General features: G+C 44.8%; 1 protein-coding gene and 1 non-coding gene across 8 annotated transcripts in view; both read left to right on the top strand.

Annotated features, from left to right (window-relative positions):
• The window catches only part of FGF1 (fibroblast growth factor 1), a 112,597-nt gene that overhangs the window by 77,862 nt on the left and 21,968 nt on the right, over nt 1-12,767 (top strand). For 6 of the 7 annotated variants that reach the window (XM_066272826.1, XM_066272828.1, XM_066272827.1 and 3 more), the window contains one exon: nt 12,183-12,385. In XM_066272826.1, the coding sequence (XP_066128923.1) occupies nt 12,217-12,385 (169 nt within the window). In that variant the 5' untranslated portion in view covers nt 12,183-12,216. Of the gene's footprint in view, nt 1-5,651; nt 5,877-12,182; nt 12,386-12,767 lie in introns of those variants that run through there. The other variant, XM_066272829.1, reaches the window with a different exon arrangement.
• On the top strand, nt 1,344-1,472 carry LOC136337102 (small nucleolar RNA SNORA36 family). Its single transcript, XR_010731809.1, has one exon. It is a non-coding gene; the product is annotated as a small nucleolar RNA SNORA36 family (small nucleolar RNA).

The raw sequence follows: 12,767 nt of genomic DNA, 5'->3' as shown, positions 1-12,767 counted from the left end.
TGAGCATGCCAGGATGATGTTCTGTTCACTGAGCATCCCAGCCAGGGCTGGCCTTTCTCTACTCTTTCCTCATGGTACCATGACCAGACCAGTAGTCTTAACAACTTCCTTTTACAAATGAGGCAGCTGAGGATCAGAGACGTTAAATGATTTGCTGGCCCACGAGCAGTTAACGAAGCAGCAGAAGCCAAAGCCTGGGTCTGTGACGCTCAGGCTGTGTGAACTTGCCTTTCTCACGGTGCATAGGAGGGCCATTCACTGGGAACCCCCCGAAGTGGTCTCTGGCCTGGCCCCAGGGCTTTTATAAGCAAAGGCCAGTGACTCTACTGTGACAAAGGTTAAGACAGACTCACATGACACTGGGCCATTTGGGGGAAGCAGGAGAGTGACAAAATAGAGGCCAATGTACTTCTGTGAAGGAGAACAGTTCTGTGTCAAGGTAGGAACTTGCAAAGACTCCAGTCAATGAAAACAGGTAGCTTCTTTAGTGCCTGACTGGTGGTAGTGCAGTGGATAGAGCATCGACCTGGGACACTGAGGTACCAGGTTAGAAATCCTGAGGTCACCGGCTTGAGCACGGGGTTGCCAGCTTGAGTGTGGGATCATCAACATGATCCCATGGTTGCTGGCTTGAGCCCAAGGTCACTGGCTTGAACAAGGGGTCACTGGCTCAGCTGGAGCCCTCTGGTCAAGGCACATATGAGAAGCAATTGATGAACAATTAAAGTGCTGTAACTATGAGTTGATGCTTCTCATCTCTCTCCCTCCACCCCTCTCACTCACTTGCTAAAAACAAACAAACAAACAAACAAACAAAGAAAAAAACCATTATCTGCTTTAGAACACAGTTAATAGGGCTTTGCAAGTTATAGAGGCTGGTGGGGTAAAAAGAATAGAGAAGCTAAGGATTACGCAGCTCAATGAGCTTTTACTTCTCTTTCCCACATTTCTTGGCAATTTTTTAAAATCATGGATTCTAGACTCAACCCTCCCTTCGGATCTCGGCTCTAACATTCACTTAGTGGTGTGACCTTAGAAAAATTATTTAAATTCTCCAAGCCTCTAGTCTTTAGCTGAAAAATGAGGTATAAAAAAGCAAATTCCTTGGCCCTGACTGAGTGGTTCAGTGGATACAGCTTTGTCCCTGCATGCCGAAGTTGTGGGTTCAATCCCCAGTCAGGGCACATACCAGAAGCAACCAATGAGTGTACAACTAAATGAAACAACTAAGTGGAAAAAGTTAATGCCTCTCTCACTCCCCTCCCCCCCATTTTCTCCTCTCTTTCTCTCTCACCCTTCCCCTCTCTCCCTATCAAATCAATGGAAAAAAAAAAAAAAAAAAGCAAACGCCTTGAGTTCAGTGCAGGACAGCATCCCTGTTCTATTAATTAAACTTTGGAGCACTGAACCAACTAGGGTAAACGACTGAATAGAAAATTTTACTCTATTCCTTTACCTCCCAGCCTAAAGAACAAAGAAAGAAAAAGAAGTAATGCCTACCTAACAGAATTTCTTTGAGGATTAATTAAAATAATGTATGATACACTTAGGACTATACCTGCTACATAGTAAATGTTTGAGAAAAGGTTACTACTTTATTATTTATGGACATATTTTATTATTAATGGCTAAGTCCAAAGCAGGCTATTGGGAAACACAAAGTAGGACAAGCCCTTGGCATTTCCAAAGAGATAACAAATACAAAGTTCAAAAGACTGAGTTTGGAGAAGCCAAATTTTCTGGGTCAGGAGATAAGAAAAAGAAAGAAGATGCAGCAAACAGACCATCATCCTATGAGCTGGAAGTTTAGCAGACTCTGAGAAAGAAATGTCCTCACATTCTTTCTGGGGCTGGTTCTAGAGATTGTAATTTGTACAACAGATTCAGAAGATTTTTGGAGACACGTCAGTAGGAGGTTATGTGAAGGGCTGAGGGCTGCTACAGCCTCTGCAGAATCACTTTGCTTTTGGCTCGAAGCCCCACAGCTTTAAAGCTGCAGTCTGCAGGACGGATATTTCCATTTAAGATGAGTGCACATCCTCAGGATGGCTGGGAGCCTGCAGGATGCTCTGGACTGGGGTGTACCATTAAAGTTCAGACAGAACAGAACAAGCCACCGCACCAGGGTGTGCACCATTTTCCCTCTTGGAGTGGAGGCTGTTTTCTCTAAACACTTAAAAGAATTCCTGACCTCCAATTAAATAACACTCAATTGCGGGAAGTATTTTGGAGATAGATAAGCCAGACTGCAGAGGAAAGATACAGAGTCAAGAGAAGAAATAAAGGGTATTGGAGAAGATCTTTGGGGGAGGGGGGATGTCTGCTCAGATTTTCTACTGTTCGCTAAGGAGCGTGAGAGCTACAGCTGGGATTGAGCTGTTGGGTGATACCACCCCACTTCCTGCCAGCTACACGTGGTCCAGGCTTCTGCCCCTCTTTTCTGAAGCATGGCTTGATGAGTCTGGTATGGCCAGAGTATAAAATCCTTAAAGGCAAAGGCTATGATATTTGCTACAGGTCCAGCATCCCTTATCTGAAAAACCATGTGGCTCAATATATATTAGAATCCACAATTTTGGATATTTTAGAAAGGCAGTATGACACATATATTGTATATTATGAAACAACTCCAGTGGAGTCTAGGACAGTACCCTATAATCAAACACGTCACTAATTCTGCACTGGATTATATAAATATTAACACAAAGTGGAATAAGTAAAGATTTTCATCATAGGATAGTTTGGGTCAGGTTCTGCCACAATTTGAGTTATGAAAGGACTTCCTAGTATTCAGAGGCTTTTGCATTTTATAACTGTGGGTTAGAGATTTCAGGCTTTCCTTCTTCCTTTTCCTTTTCTCTCTCTTTCTTTTCTAAAATTCCAGGGCATCTGCAAGATTCTACCCATGGCAGGCACTGAGCACAAGTTGTTGGCATTCTAGAGTATGGCACCTTGATCTCCCTCAAATAATATTTGATTTGGGAAGCCAGGGGAGTTCATTATCAATGATTTGGGGATTTTTTTAGAATTAGAATGATCTGAAATTAAAGAACAGGCAAGGCCCTGGCTGGTTGGCTCAGTGGCAGAGCGTCAGCCTGGCATGTGGAAGTCTCGAGTTCGATTTCTGGTCAGGGCACACAGGAGAAGTGGCCATCTGCTTCTCCACCCTTCCTCCTGCCCTCTCCCTTCCCTTCCTGCAGCCATGGTTAGAATGGTTCAAGCAGTTTGGCCCCAGGCTCTGAGGATGGCTCCATGACCTCACCTCAGATGATGAAATAGCTCGGTTGCTGAGCAGTGAAGCAGCAGTCCTAGATGGGCAGAGCATCGTCCTGCAGGAGGCTTGCCAGGTAGATCCGGATCGGGGCGTATATGGCAGTCTGTCTCTACCTCCCCACCTCCCAATACTCAATTTAAAAAAAGAGAAAGAACAGGCAAGAAAGACTATTGAACCCTAGGTTCTCTGTCACCTGGGACAGTCAGTAATGCACAAACACCAATGAAATATACCATGAACTGATCACTAGTACATCACAGGCAGCACCCAAGCAAATGAGAAGAGACAATCATTATACCTAAGTGATAATGAACATTTCTAATCTATATATGGAAAATATTTTTCAAATATTTCCAAAACAGTACTCAATGTTTAAAATCAAGTTGGTTCAATCCAAAATTAATGGTACATATTGACAAAAGTAAACAATATGATATCTAGAGGATGGCCACCGAACTAACACCTATTGAATGCTCGTAAGTTTTCCAGTTTCACTACTTTATATGTACGATCACAAAACACAGAGCAACTCTGAGCAGAGCTGCTGTTACAGAATCCCATTCTGCAGATGAGGAAACTGACACACTGTAAGGTCAACTTGCTAGCAAATGTGTGGTCAGGACTCAAACCCAAATTTAATAATAACGTTGATAAACCACCTATTAGAGAAAAGAGAGGAGGTGGGGAAGGAAAGGAAGGATAGAAATGGAGGGGAAAAGCTCTCATTTATAGCATTTGCCAATTTCTGTAATATAAATATTCTCTCCAGGGTGGATTGCAAGCTACTGATGGTTTAACAACTGGCTTGCAAAATTCTTGAATATTTAATAATTGGCTCTACAATCTCCTGCACACCACTATCAAGTCTGTCCCATGGCCACATCCGCAGTTTACTGCCTACTTTAGAAGAGGAGATTTCAGCCCATGGAACAGCACTGGCTTGAGAGCAGCAAGCTGAGCTGCTATCCTGGGCCAGCTGGCCATGGCTGCATTCCTACCTCCGACCTGACACAGATCACTGAGGGTGGAGTGGAGGAAAGAGAGGAAGAACACACTGTCTCCCTGCCTCCAGGCAGACTTTCCTTCACCAGAAGGTGCAGAGTGAGGCCCTGCCAAACCAACACGCCCTGGCAGCAATAACAAAACCTGGAATTCTTCTCCCAGACCACACATACTTTCTCGTGGTCAGACTAAGAAGATAAGAAGGTCAGACTAGAGACCAAAGGGTCTGATGCCTTCTGTTAGATTCTTAATTTCCAGAATACGTCTTCTGAAGAAATAAGGAAGTATCTTCTACAAGATGGGAACCAGGTTTGGGCCTGCTTTTAACCAAGGGCAGGATAGTCTAGCCTCATTTTAGCCCAATTAAAACATATTTAGGCTCTTAGCCTAGTTTCACCATTAATACCTGAAGATTGAATCTCCTGATAAAACGTTTCCACTTGAGCATCCCGAGAAGGAACTGGCCTCATATTCCGTCAACAAATACCCATGATTATGTGCAGGCATTTGCCAAGCGCTGGGTCTAGAAAGAGAAGGCATAGCCCAGGGTCTTAGAGACTAATAAAGAAGACAGTCAAGTAAACATTGTTAAATTATATTCATTCACTCATTCAGCAAATACTTATCAAGTGACTATTAGATGCCAGGTACTTTGCCAGACCATGGTGGGCAAGACATTGATTTATACCATTACCAAGCTGGCAGCCCAGTCATGACATTAATTAAATAATCAAAAGAATGAGTATGTAATTAAAAACTGAAGTAAGAGCTCTGAGGAGACGTGAGATGGTCCTGTGAGAACTGGAGGAACCTGACCCAATTAAGGAAAGTCAGGAAAGGCTTCCTTGAGAATTTGGCAATTGAACTAAGACTCAAAGAAAACGTGTGAGTTAATCCAAAGAGTGGGGTAGTGAGACATGAAAAGGAACAGTGCTCTCGGGAGAGGGAACAGCATGGGTAAAAGTCAGGGGTTGGGAGGGAGGTAGTGGTTTCAAGGAAATGAAAGACTAGTTTGGAGAGAGTTTGGTGGGAGATGGAGGGAGGAAGCCCTGTTGAGACCTTAGAACAATCCCGACAGGTACCAAGCGTGGTGATTATACCCAGCGCATAACCAGAGTCCATGCCCTGTGGCTACAGCAGCGTTAGGAAATCGACTAATCTACACTGGTGTGTGTGGTGCAGAGGGATAGGAGGGAGGTGAGAGCTGGGGTGTGTGTGGGGGGGTGAGAGCTGGCTTTCTGGAGGAGGAAATATCTGAGATAAATTTCTGAAGGGTGAGTATGACTCAACCAGGCCGCAGTAGATGGGGTGGAGGGAAAAGAAAGAATGCGGCAGGGTGGGAGGCTATGGGGGGGCTACAGGAAGAACAGGTCAGTAAGAGAAAAGGCAGCAGGGGCAGATGAGGAGCAGATGAGGAAAGACTCATAGGTCATGATGAGATCTGGGCTTTATTTATCCTGGTGGCAGCAGGGAGCCCACGGACACAGAGAGCTCTAGCAGCAGGTCAGATTCATTGGTCACGAGCCACAGGGTCAGAAGAGGATTAAAAGAGAGCCGTGCTGGAGAAGAGAGACCACTGCTACCTGTCTCAGCAGCCCAGGTGAGAGGTGTTGCATCTGCACTAATGTAGACAGAGCGGGGATGATTTTGGTAAACATTAAAAAGGTACAGTTGAATGGGTTTTTGTCACCAGTGGGATGGGTGGGAGTGGTTTCTACTCTACCCAAAGAATAGTCTGAACAAAATGGTTCTTTTCATGTTGAGTCTTGCCTTATGACTGATGCAAGATCAATTCTTATAAATGCTCCAGAAGTCCTTGAAAGAATGGTACTCACTAATCATTGGGTACAGAGGTCTCCTGTGTTCATTCAATTAAACTTGTTAATTGTGTACTTCAATCTTCTATATCCTTCATATTCTTTTGTTTGCTCTATCATTTGTGACAGAAATGTATTAAAATCTCCCACTATTGTTGTGGATTTGTCAACTTCTCCTGATGTATTTTTCAATTTTTGTTTTCTATATTTTGAGGCTATGTCATTATTACACAAGCTTAGACTTTTTCCTCTTTCTGTTGATTGTTTCACTTGTCGCCATGCAGTGACTCCTTTTATCCTTGATCTTTGGTTTTGCTTTCTTTGTACTTTAGGGGTTTTTTTGTGTTTTTTTTTTAATTTTTCTGAAGCTGGAAATGGGGAGGCAGTCAGACAGACTCCCGCATGCGCCTGACTGGGATCCACCCGGCATGCCCACCAGGGGGTGATGCTCTGCCCATCTGGGGCGTCGCTCTGCTGCAACCAGGGCCATTCTAGCACCTGAGGCAGAGGCCACAGAGCCATCCTTAGTGCCCGGGCCATCTTTGCTCCATGGAGCCTTGGCTGTGGGAGGGGAAGAGAGACAGAGAGGAAGGAGGGGGGGAGGCGTGGAGAAGCAGATAGGCGCTTCTCCTGTGTGCCCTGGCTAGGAATCAAACCCGGGACTCCCGCACACCAGGCCAATGCTCTACCACTGAGCCAGTCGGCTAGGGCCTGGTTAACATTTGAAACTTATTTTTCACCCTTTCACTTTTAACCTTTCTGTGTCATTGTTTTAAATGTGTCTCTTGTAATCAGAGTGTAGATGAATTTTTTTAAAAAATCCAGTAGCTAGTAAATTTAGCCCATTTACATTTATTGTGATTTAAATATATTTGGATTTATTTTTACTACCTATTTTTTTGCATCTTTCTATTTTCAATTTTTCCCTTTTTTTCCGAATTCTTCTGGATAAGTACAGTTTTATTTATTTCATCACATTTCCCTTATCTTTACTAGCTGCTGGTTGGAATTAGTGCATTCTATCTCTTTTCTTTTAGTAGTTGCCTTTAATATTTAATGTGCACTCTGAGTTAACTAGGTCTTGGTTAAATATCTGTAAGGAACAGTTAAGCTTTGAGATAACAGAGAGCAAGGACTTAAAGTGTATTTGGAATCAAAGGTGTTATATATGCTGGATTTGAGGGCACATATCCAGTTATCACTTAATAAATGCCTATACATCTACTTTCAGTGGCTTTATACACTTTGCAAAATATCTCCCTTCGTGGGTATTCTGCACTGTGTAAAGCAGGGGTCAGGAACCTATGGCTTGCAAGCCAGATGTGTCTCTTTTGATGGCTGCATCTGGCTCGCAGACAAATCTTTAATAAAAAATAATAATAATGTTAAAAATATAAAACATTCTCATGTATTACAATCCATTCATTTCCTACCACTCATGTTCATGGTTGCGGGTGGCTGGAGCCAATCACAGCTGTCCTCCAGGACAACACCAAATTTTTATTGGATAATGCATAATGTACACGGGTAGTTGTATGGCTCTCACGGAATTGCATTTTAAAATATGTGGCGTTCATGGCTCTTTCAGCCAAAAAATTTCCCGACCCCTGGTGTAAAAGGTGACAGGGGTTAAAAGCAAACAAACAATCAATGTTTGCCCTCCCTTGATTCTTAGAACCGTAAGTGTTCCTTCTAGCTTAGTCACCAGGGCCAAACTGAGTACAAGTGTCTCCTATATACAGCGGGCTTCACACATGTCACTTCAGTAACTGTGGCTGAGCTGAGGACGGAGCCTGAAATGATGACCTGGGTTCTGTCATACACAGCCATGCTTTACCGCTGTCGCCCGCATCTCTCTGCTGTCTTGGTGGCTTCAGTGATGAGGGGAGGGGTTTTGTCTATTTCTGCCAATGTGAGAGGGAATAAAGAATTCTATTTTCATACCGATTGAAAAAATATTTTAAGCTTTCAATCAAAGCTGACCTAGACCAGATCAGGCTTTGACTAGTTTCACATAACCAGTTACTCACATCTCCTACAAGCCAGGTCATATTTTTCTTCTCTCCAAATAATGCTGTGAACATTTAGCCCACATAACATTTCAGACAACTCGGAGGCAGGCAGGGTGGGGAGTATTAGAGGAAACATCTTGAAAGGAGTGAATGACTCTCCCTGGTTCCCAGAGCCAATTAGTGCCTAGAAGGGGCTGCACAGTGTTGCTCATGGTACCGCAGTGAAGTGACTGTCTATTCCTGGACAAGAGTGTACACTTACCATCCTGCTCATGTGTCAGAGTTCCGGAAGCTATAGCTGACGAAATGTGTCAGCCTTTTAACACAGATGCTCCAAAAGGCCTGGTGTCCTACTCACCTCAGTGTCACTGATATGGCAAGAAAATTTCCAGGTTTTCCCAAAATTTCGCCAGTGCCCCAAATTTCAAAAGGCTGGGCTTAGCACACAACAATGACAAGAAGTGCACTGGGCTTGATCTTTCCCATTTCCCAACATGCACATGTGAAGAGAAAGAGAGAGGGAGGGAGAGAGAGAGAGAGAATCCCCTCCCTTGACAGTTAACGGAAAGATATTAAGCCCTGGCCGGGTTGCTCAGTGGATAGAGTGTTGTCCGAGAGTACACAACTAAGCGGAACCGAGTTAATGCCTCTCACTCCCTCTCTCTTTCTCCTTCCTCATCCTCTCTCTTTCAAATCAATGGGGGGAAAATTTTAAGATAATAACAAGGAGCAAAACTTAATGAATTTCCATTATACTTAATGCCTGATTTCATGTAGTTAATGGATTCATTTATTAAGGCAATTTATGTAGATCCCCAAGGGCTTGCTAAGACTGCTGCCTAAAGGTTTTATCACGTCATAGACTTCCTTTATCCCTGTCCCTTAACAAACACTGGATTGACATGGAACTGTGGACCAACCATGGCTTAAAATATCGGCAAATTGTAATAAAGCAAATAAATAAATAAATAGATAAATAGAAAGATGGATAGATGGATGGATGATGGATGGACCGATAGATGATAGATAGATAGATAGATAGATAGATAGATAGATAAGGACTAAGGACTTTTTATGCCCCTGGGGTTTCCTTGAGCAACACAAGTGGTTTCATTTTTTAAAGTTTCAGCTGATTCATAAATGCCACTTCCACAGTTTATCAATTTCACTCTGACTCCAGGCTTACTTCCAGGAGTCAGCATGTCCCCTTCAGGGTCCAGGTATGGATCTGCACTGAAGGGTGATGGGCGCAATCTGAAATCAGGGCAACCACCCCATTACTGACCCCTTCTTAGGGGAGCAGGCCAACAGCAGAGTTGTGCCCCGGTGTAACCACAGACTGCGCTCTAATCAGGAAGGGGGGGTGCCTGCTGGCCTCTGGCAGAGCTTGTGTAGCTGGGAGAGCCCCTCTGTGACAAGGTCTAGGAATGGGAAAATCAGCACAATTCTTGGCCGAAACTGCTGCTGCAGCTGGGGGTAAAGGGGATGAGTAGAGAGACAGAGAGAGAGAGAGAGAAACAGAGATGGACACAAAGACTAGAGGCTTGCGGATGGGAGAGAAGAATGTGGAAGAAATAGTGAGGGTTTGGGGAAGAAATGCAATCTGCTGTCTCAGGGAAACTCTGCCGTCTTCCCTGTGAACTAGATGTAAATAGAATTAATTTTCTGTCTGTTATTGTGTTATGTGAAAAGAGCTGGACAGAGTTTTATCAGCTGTAAAGAAAATATTTGGGATGGTCTGACTTTAAACAGTTTATATGGTATATGCAAAATTCTCTTTGGTAGGTCCTTGGAGAGACTTCAAACTATGTCTAATAGAAACTGGAGATGGTCTGACCGGCCCTTGTGGCTACAGATTGGTATCTGCAGACACATTAAATGCCTGGAGCAGAGAAAACAAATGGAGGTTTCCAACACGAATCCTAATTCCAAAGTCACCAAGACTGATTACCCAAATTGTTGCCTTCATTTATAGCGGAATTAATTTCTATGGAATGGCTCCAGGAGGTTACTCCAGAGATGGGTGGATGGGGGATGGGATGGTGGGTGGGTGGGTGGGTGGGTGGATGGTGAGTGGAAAGTGCAGGAGGCTGGCCGGCCTTCCGTGACACTCACAGGCTCCTTAACCCCTAGTGATGTGGGTCCCCTGGGGAATGAGGAGGTATCTGGAACCCCACTGCAAGGTGGGCATGGGGGAAGAATTGAGGCTGTGGGTGGTAGTAATTACCTACACCTGGGTCACAGATAAATTAACTTTTGGCCAAAACAACAGATAGTACCAAACCCTATATACTACATTTTCCTATATATCCATACCTGTGATAAAGTTGAATTTATGAATTAGGCACAATAAGAGATGAAGAATAATAACTAATAATAAAACAGAACCCCTATAAGAATATACTGTAATGAAAGTCCGATGAATGGCTTTAGGCCATTGTGAAGTAAAATAAGGGGCCGCCTAACACAAGTACATACTATGTATGATACCACAACAGTCAGTCTGGTAACCCAGACGGCTACTAAGTGACAAACAGGTAGGTAGTGGACACAGTGTGGACATGCTGGATGACAGGAGATTCATGTCTCGGGTGGGACGGAGTGGGACAGTGTGAGAGTTCATCAGGCTACTTGGTTGGCTGCATGATTCAACTTCTGGAATTTGTCATTTAATATGTTCAGACCACGATTGGCCGTGGGTAACTGAGACCATAGCAAGGGACGCCGTGGGGGAGGGGGACTGCAGCATCAGTGAAGTCCCTTAACCTTCTCCTGGCGAGTCAGGGCAAGCGGGGGCTTTGCTTCAAGAGACCCGTCTTGAGACTCAGCTCCACCACTTACTAGCTGTTGACCTTGGACAGACCACTGGACATCTCTAAGTTTTTTGGCTTCATTTAATAAAAATAATAATAATAAAATGGGGATAGTATCAGTGTCTGTCTCACAGGGTTATGGTGAGGATTACATGAATTAACTTTTAGCCCAGAATATGTTAATAGTGGTGATAATGATTCTATTGTAAAGCCACTTGATAACCGATATGTACAATCAGCAGCTACTCACACTTGTGAAGGTCCCACGTGAGTGTCCTAGTCTCTCCGCCTCTGTGTGGTACAGTCCTTGTAGTCACCAGCACGTCATTCTCCTAAATGGTGGGGACAAGTAGGTGCTTTAAAATTCTAGTGTTTATTGGCTTTGCTTTATAATCCTTAGGGGTATAACTGACACATTTTTTACACTAATATATTATAAACTTGTACACAGTGGGGACATACAACATTAGAGGATTATAATATGCAGTCTGGTGGGTTCTGTGCCATCGTGTGTTTCATCAGACGGCAATTAGGATGGAGACGGCCTCTGCACAGGGACACAGCCCTCTCAGTGAGGATGTGTGGAGGGCTGTGGAAGCTGGCGATGGCTGGCACAGACTTCATAATGCCCTGTCTCAAAAAAATTCCCTTGGTGCAGTGTTTGCCCTTTCCAACCCCCACATGACACCCCCACACACCACTCCCCAGTTCCGGTTCTAGCCCCACCAGCAAACCCAGAATTTCCCTTTACCATGTGTGTCCTCCACGTCCCGAGGGCCGGGCTCCCTGACCTATCTCCGCACCTGGGCCTGGCGGTACCCAGTCAAAACAGTGGGAGGGTGGGCGGCAAAACCTCAGTGCCGGCCTCTCGGCTTCTGTGGGTTTCAGCCGGGCCCGGGGTGTTATTTTAGGGCAACTTCGGTATTTAATTTGAGGTGTGTGTGGATCAGAAGGAGGAAACAACGCATTATTTTTTTTTCCCTTGGCCAAATGATTAAATTTAAAGTTCTAAAAAACGTATGGCTTGATCCAAAGCTGTGTCCAGCTGGGAAGTAAGAAATGCCCCGCCATCCCGCCCATGCTGGGACCACCTTCCCTTAGCTGCCAGCCACCGCGCAGGCCCACGACTGTGGTCATCTCCTGGCCAGTCTGTGGTGTCTAACCAACCAGAGCCCTGCACCCCAAGGCTCTCTTTCCCTTCCTGAAAGTGAACATTGCACCTTTGCTGGGAGGACACTCTACAGGTCTGTTCAATCTCTTACAGCCTTGAGAGCACCCTTACCAGTAGCTGCTGAACCATGGCTGAAGGGGACGTCACCACGTTCACAGCCCTGACCGAGAAGTTTAATCTGCCTCCAGGGAATTACAAGAAGCCCAAACTCCTCTACTGCAGCAATGGGGGCCACTTCCTGAGGATCCTTCCAGATGGCACAGTGGATGGGACAAGGGACAAGAGCGACCAGCACAGTAAGCACCCATCTTTCTTGGAGACTTTTACCTTTCTGGTGTCTTCCTTAGTCAAGGGTGGGCAAAGAAAAGATCTCTAAATACTGGGAAAACCTCTTCTCCAAGGTTCTGTTCAGACATGACACTCTCGGGGGGGGGGGGTAATGTAAATGTGGAAAGGGTCTAGAGTTGTTAGGGCCACGGCCTTCCGACAGGGGACTCTGCAGACTTACACAGCAGCTTTGAGATCCAATGTGGTGGCCAGTGTTCAATTGCTGTTTTCTGTAACTAGCGAAGGGTCTGGCGCCCGAGGCTGGTCAGGGTCCTGTTTGCTCCATGAGCAGAAGAGACACATGGGGCAGGGGCAGTAAACCTAGCACAGACAAGGGCTCAGGTTCAAGTT

Source organism: Saccopteryx bilineata, chromosome 4 (genome assembly GCF_036850765.1).
Source record: "Saccopteryx bilineata isolate mSacBil1 chromosome 4, mSacBil1_pri_phased_curated, whole genome shotgun sequence".
Lineage (NCBI taxonomy): Eukaryota > Metazoa > Chordata > Mammalia > Chiroptera > Emballonuridae > Saccopteryx > Saccopteryx bilineata.
The sequence above is the reverse complement of the archived record's forward strand: the minus strand, read 5'-3'. Positions and strand labels throughout refer to the sequence as shown.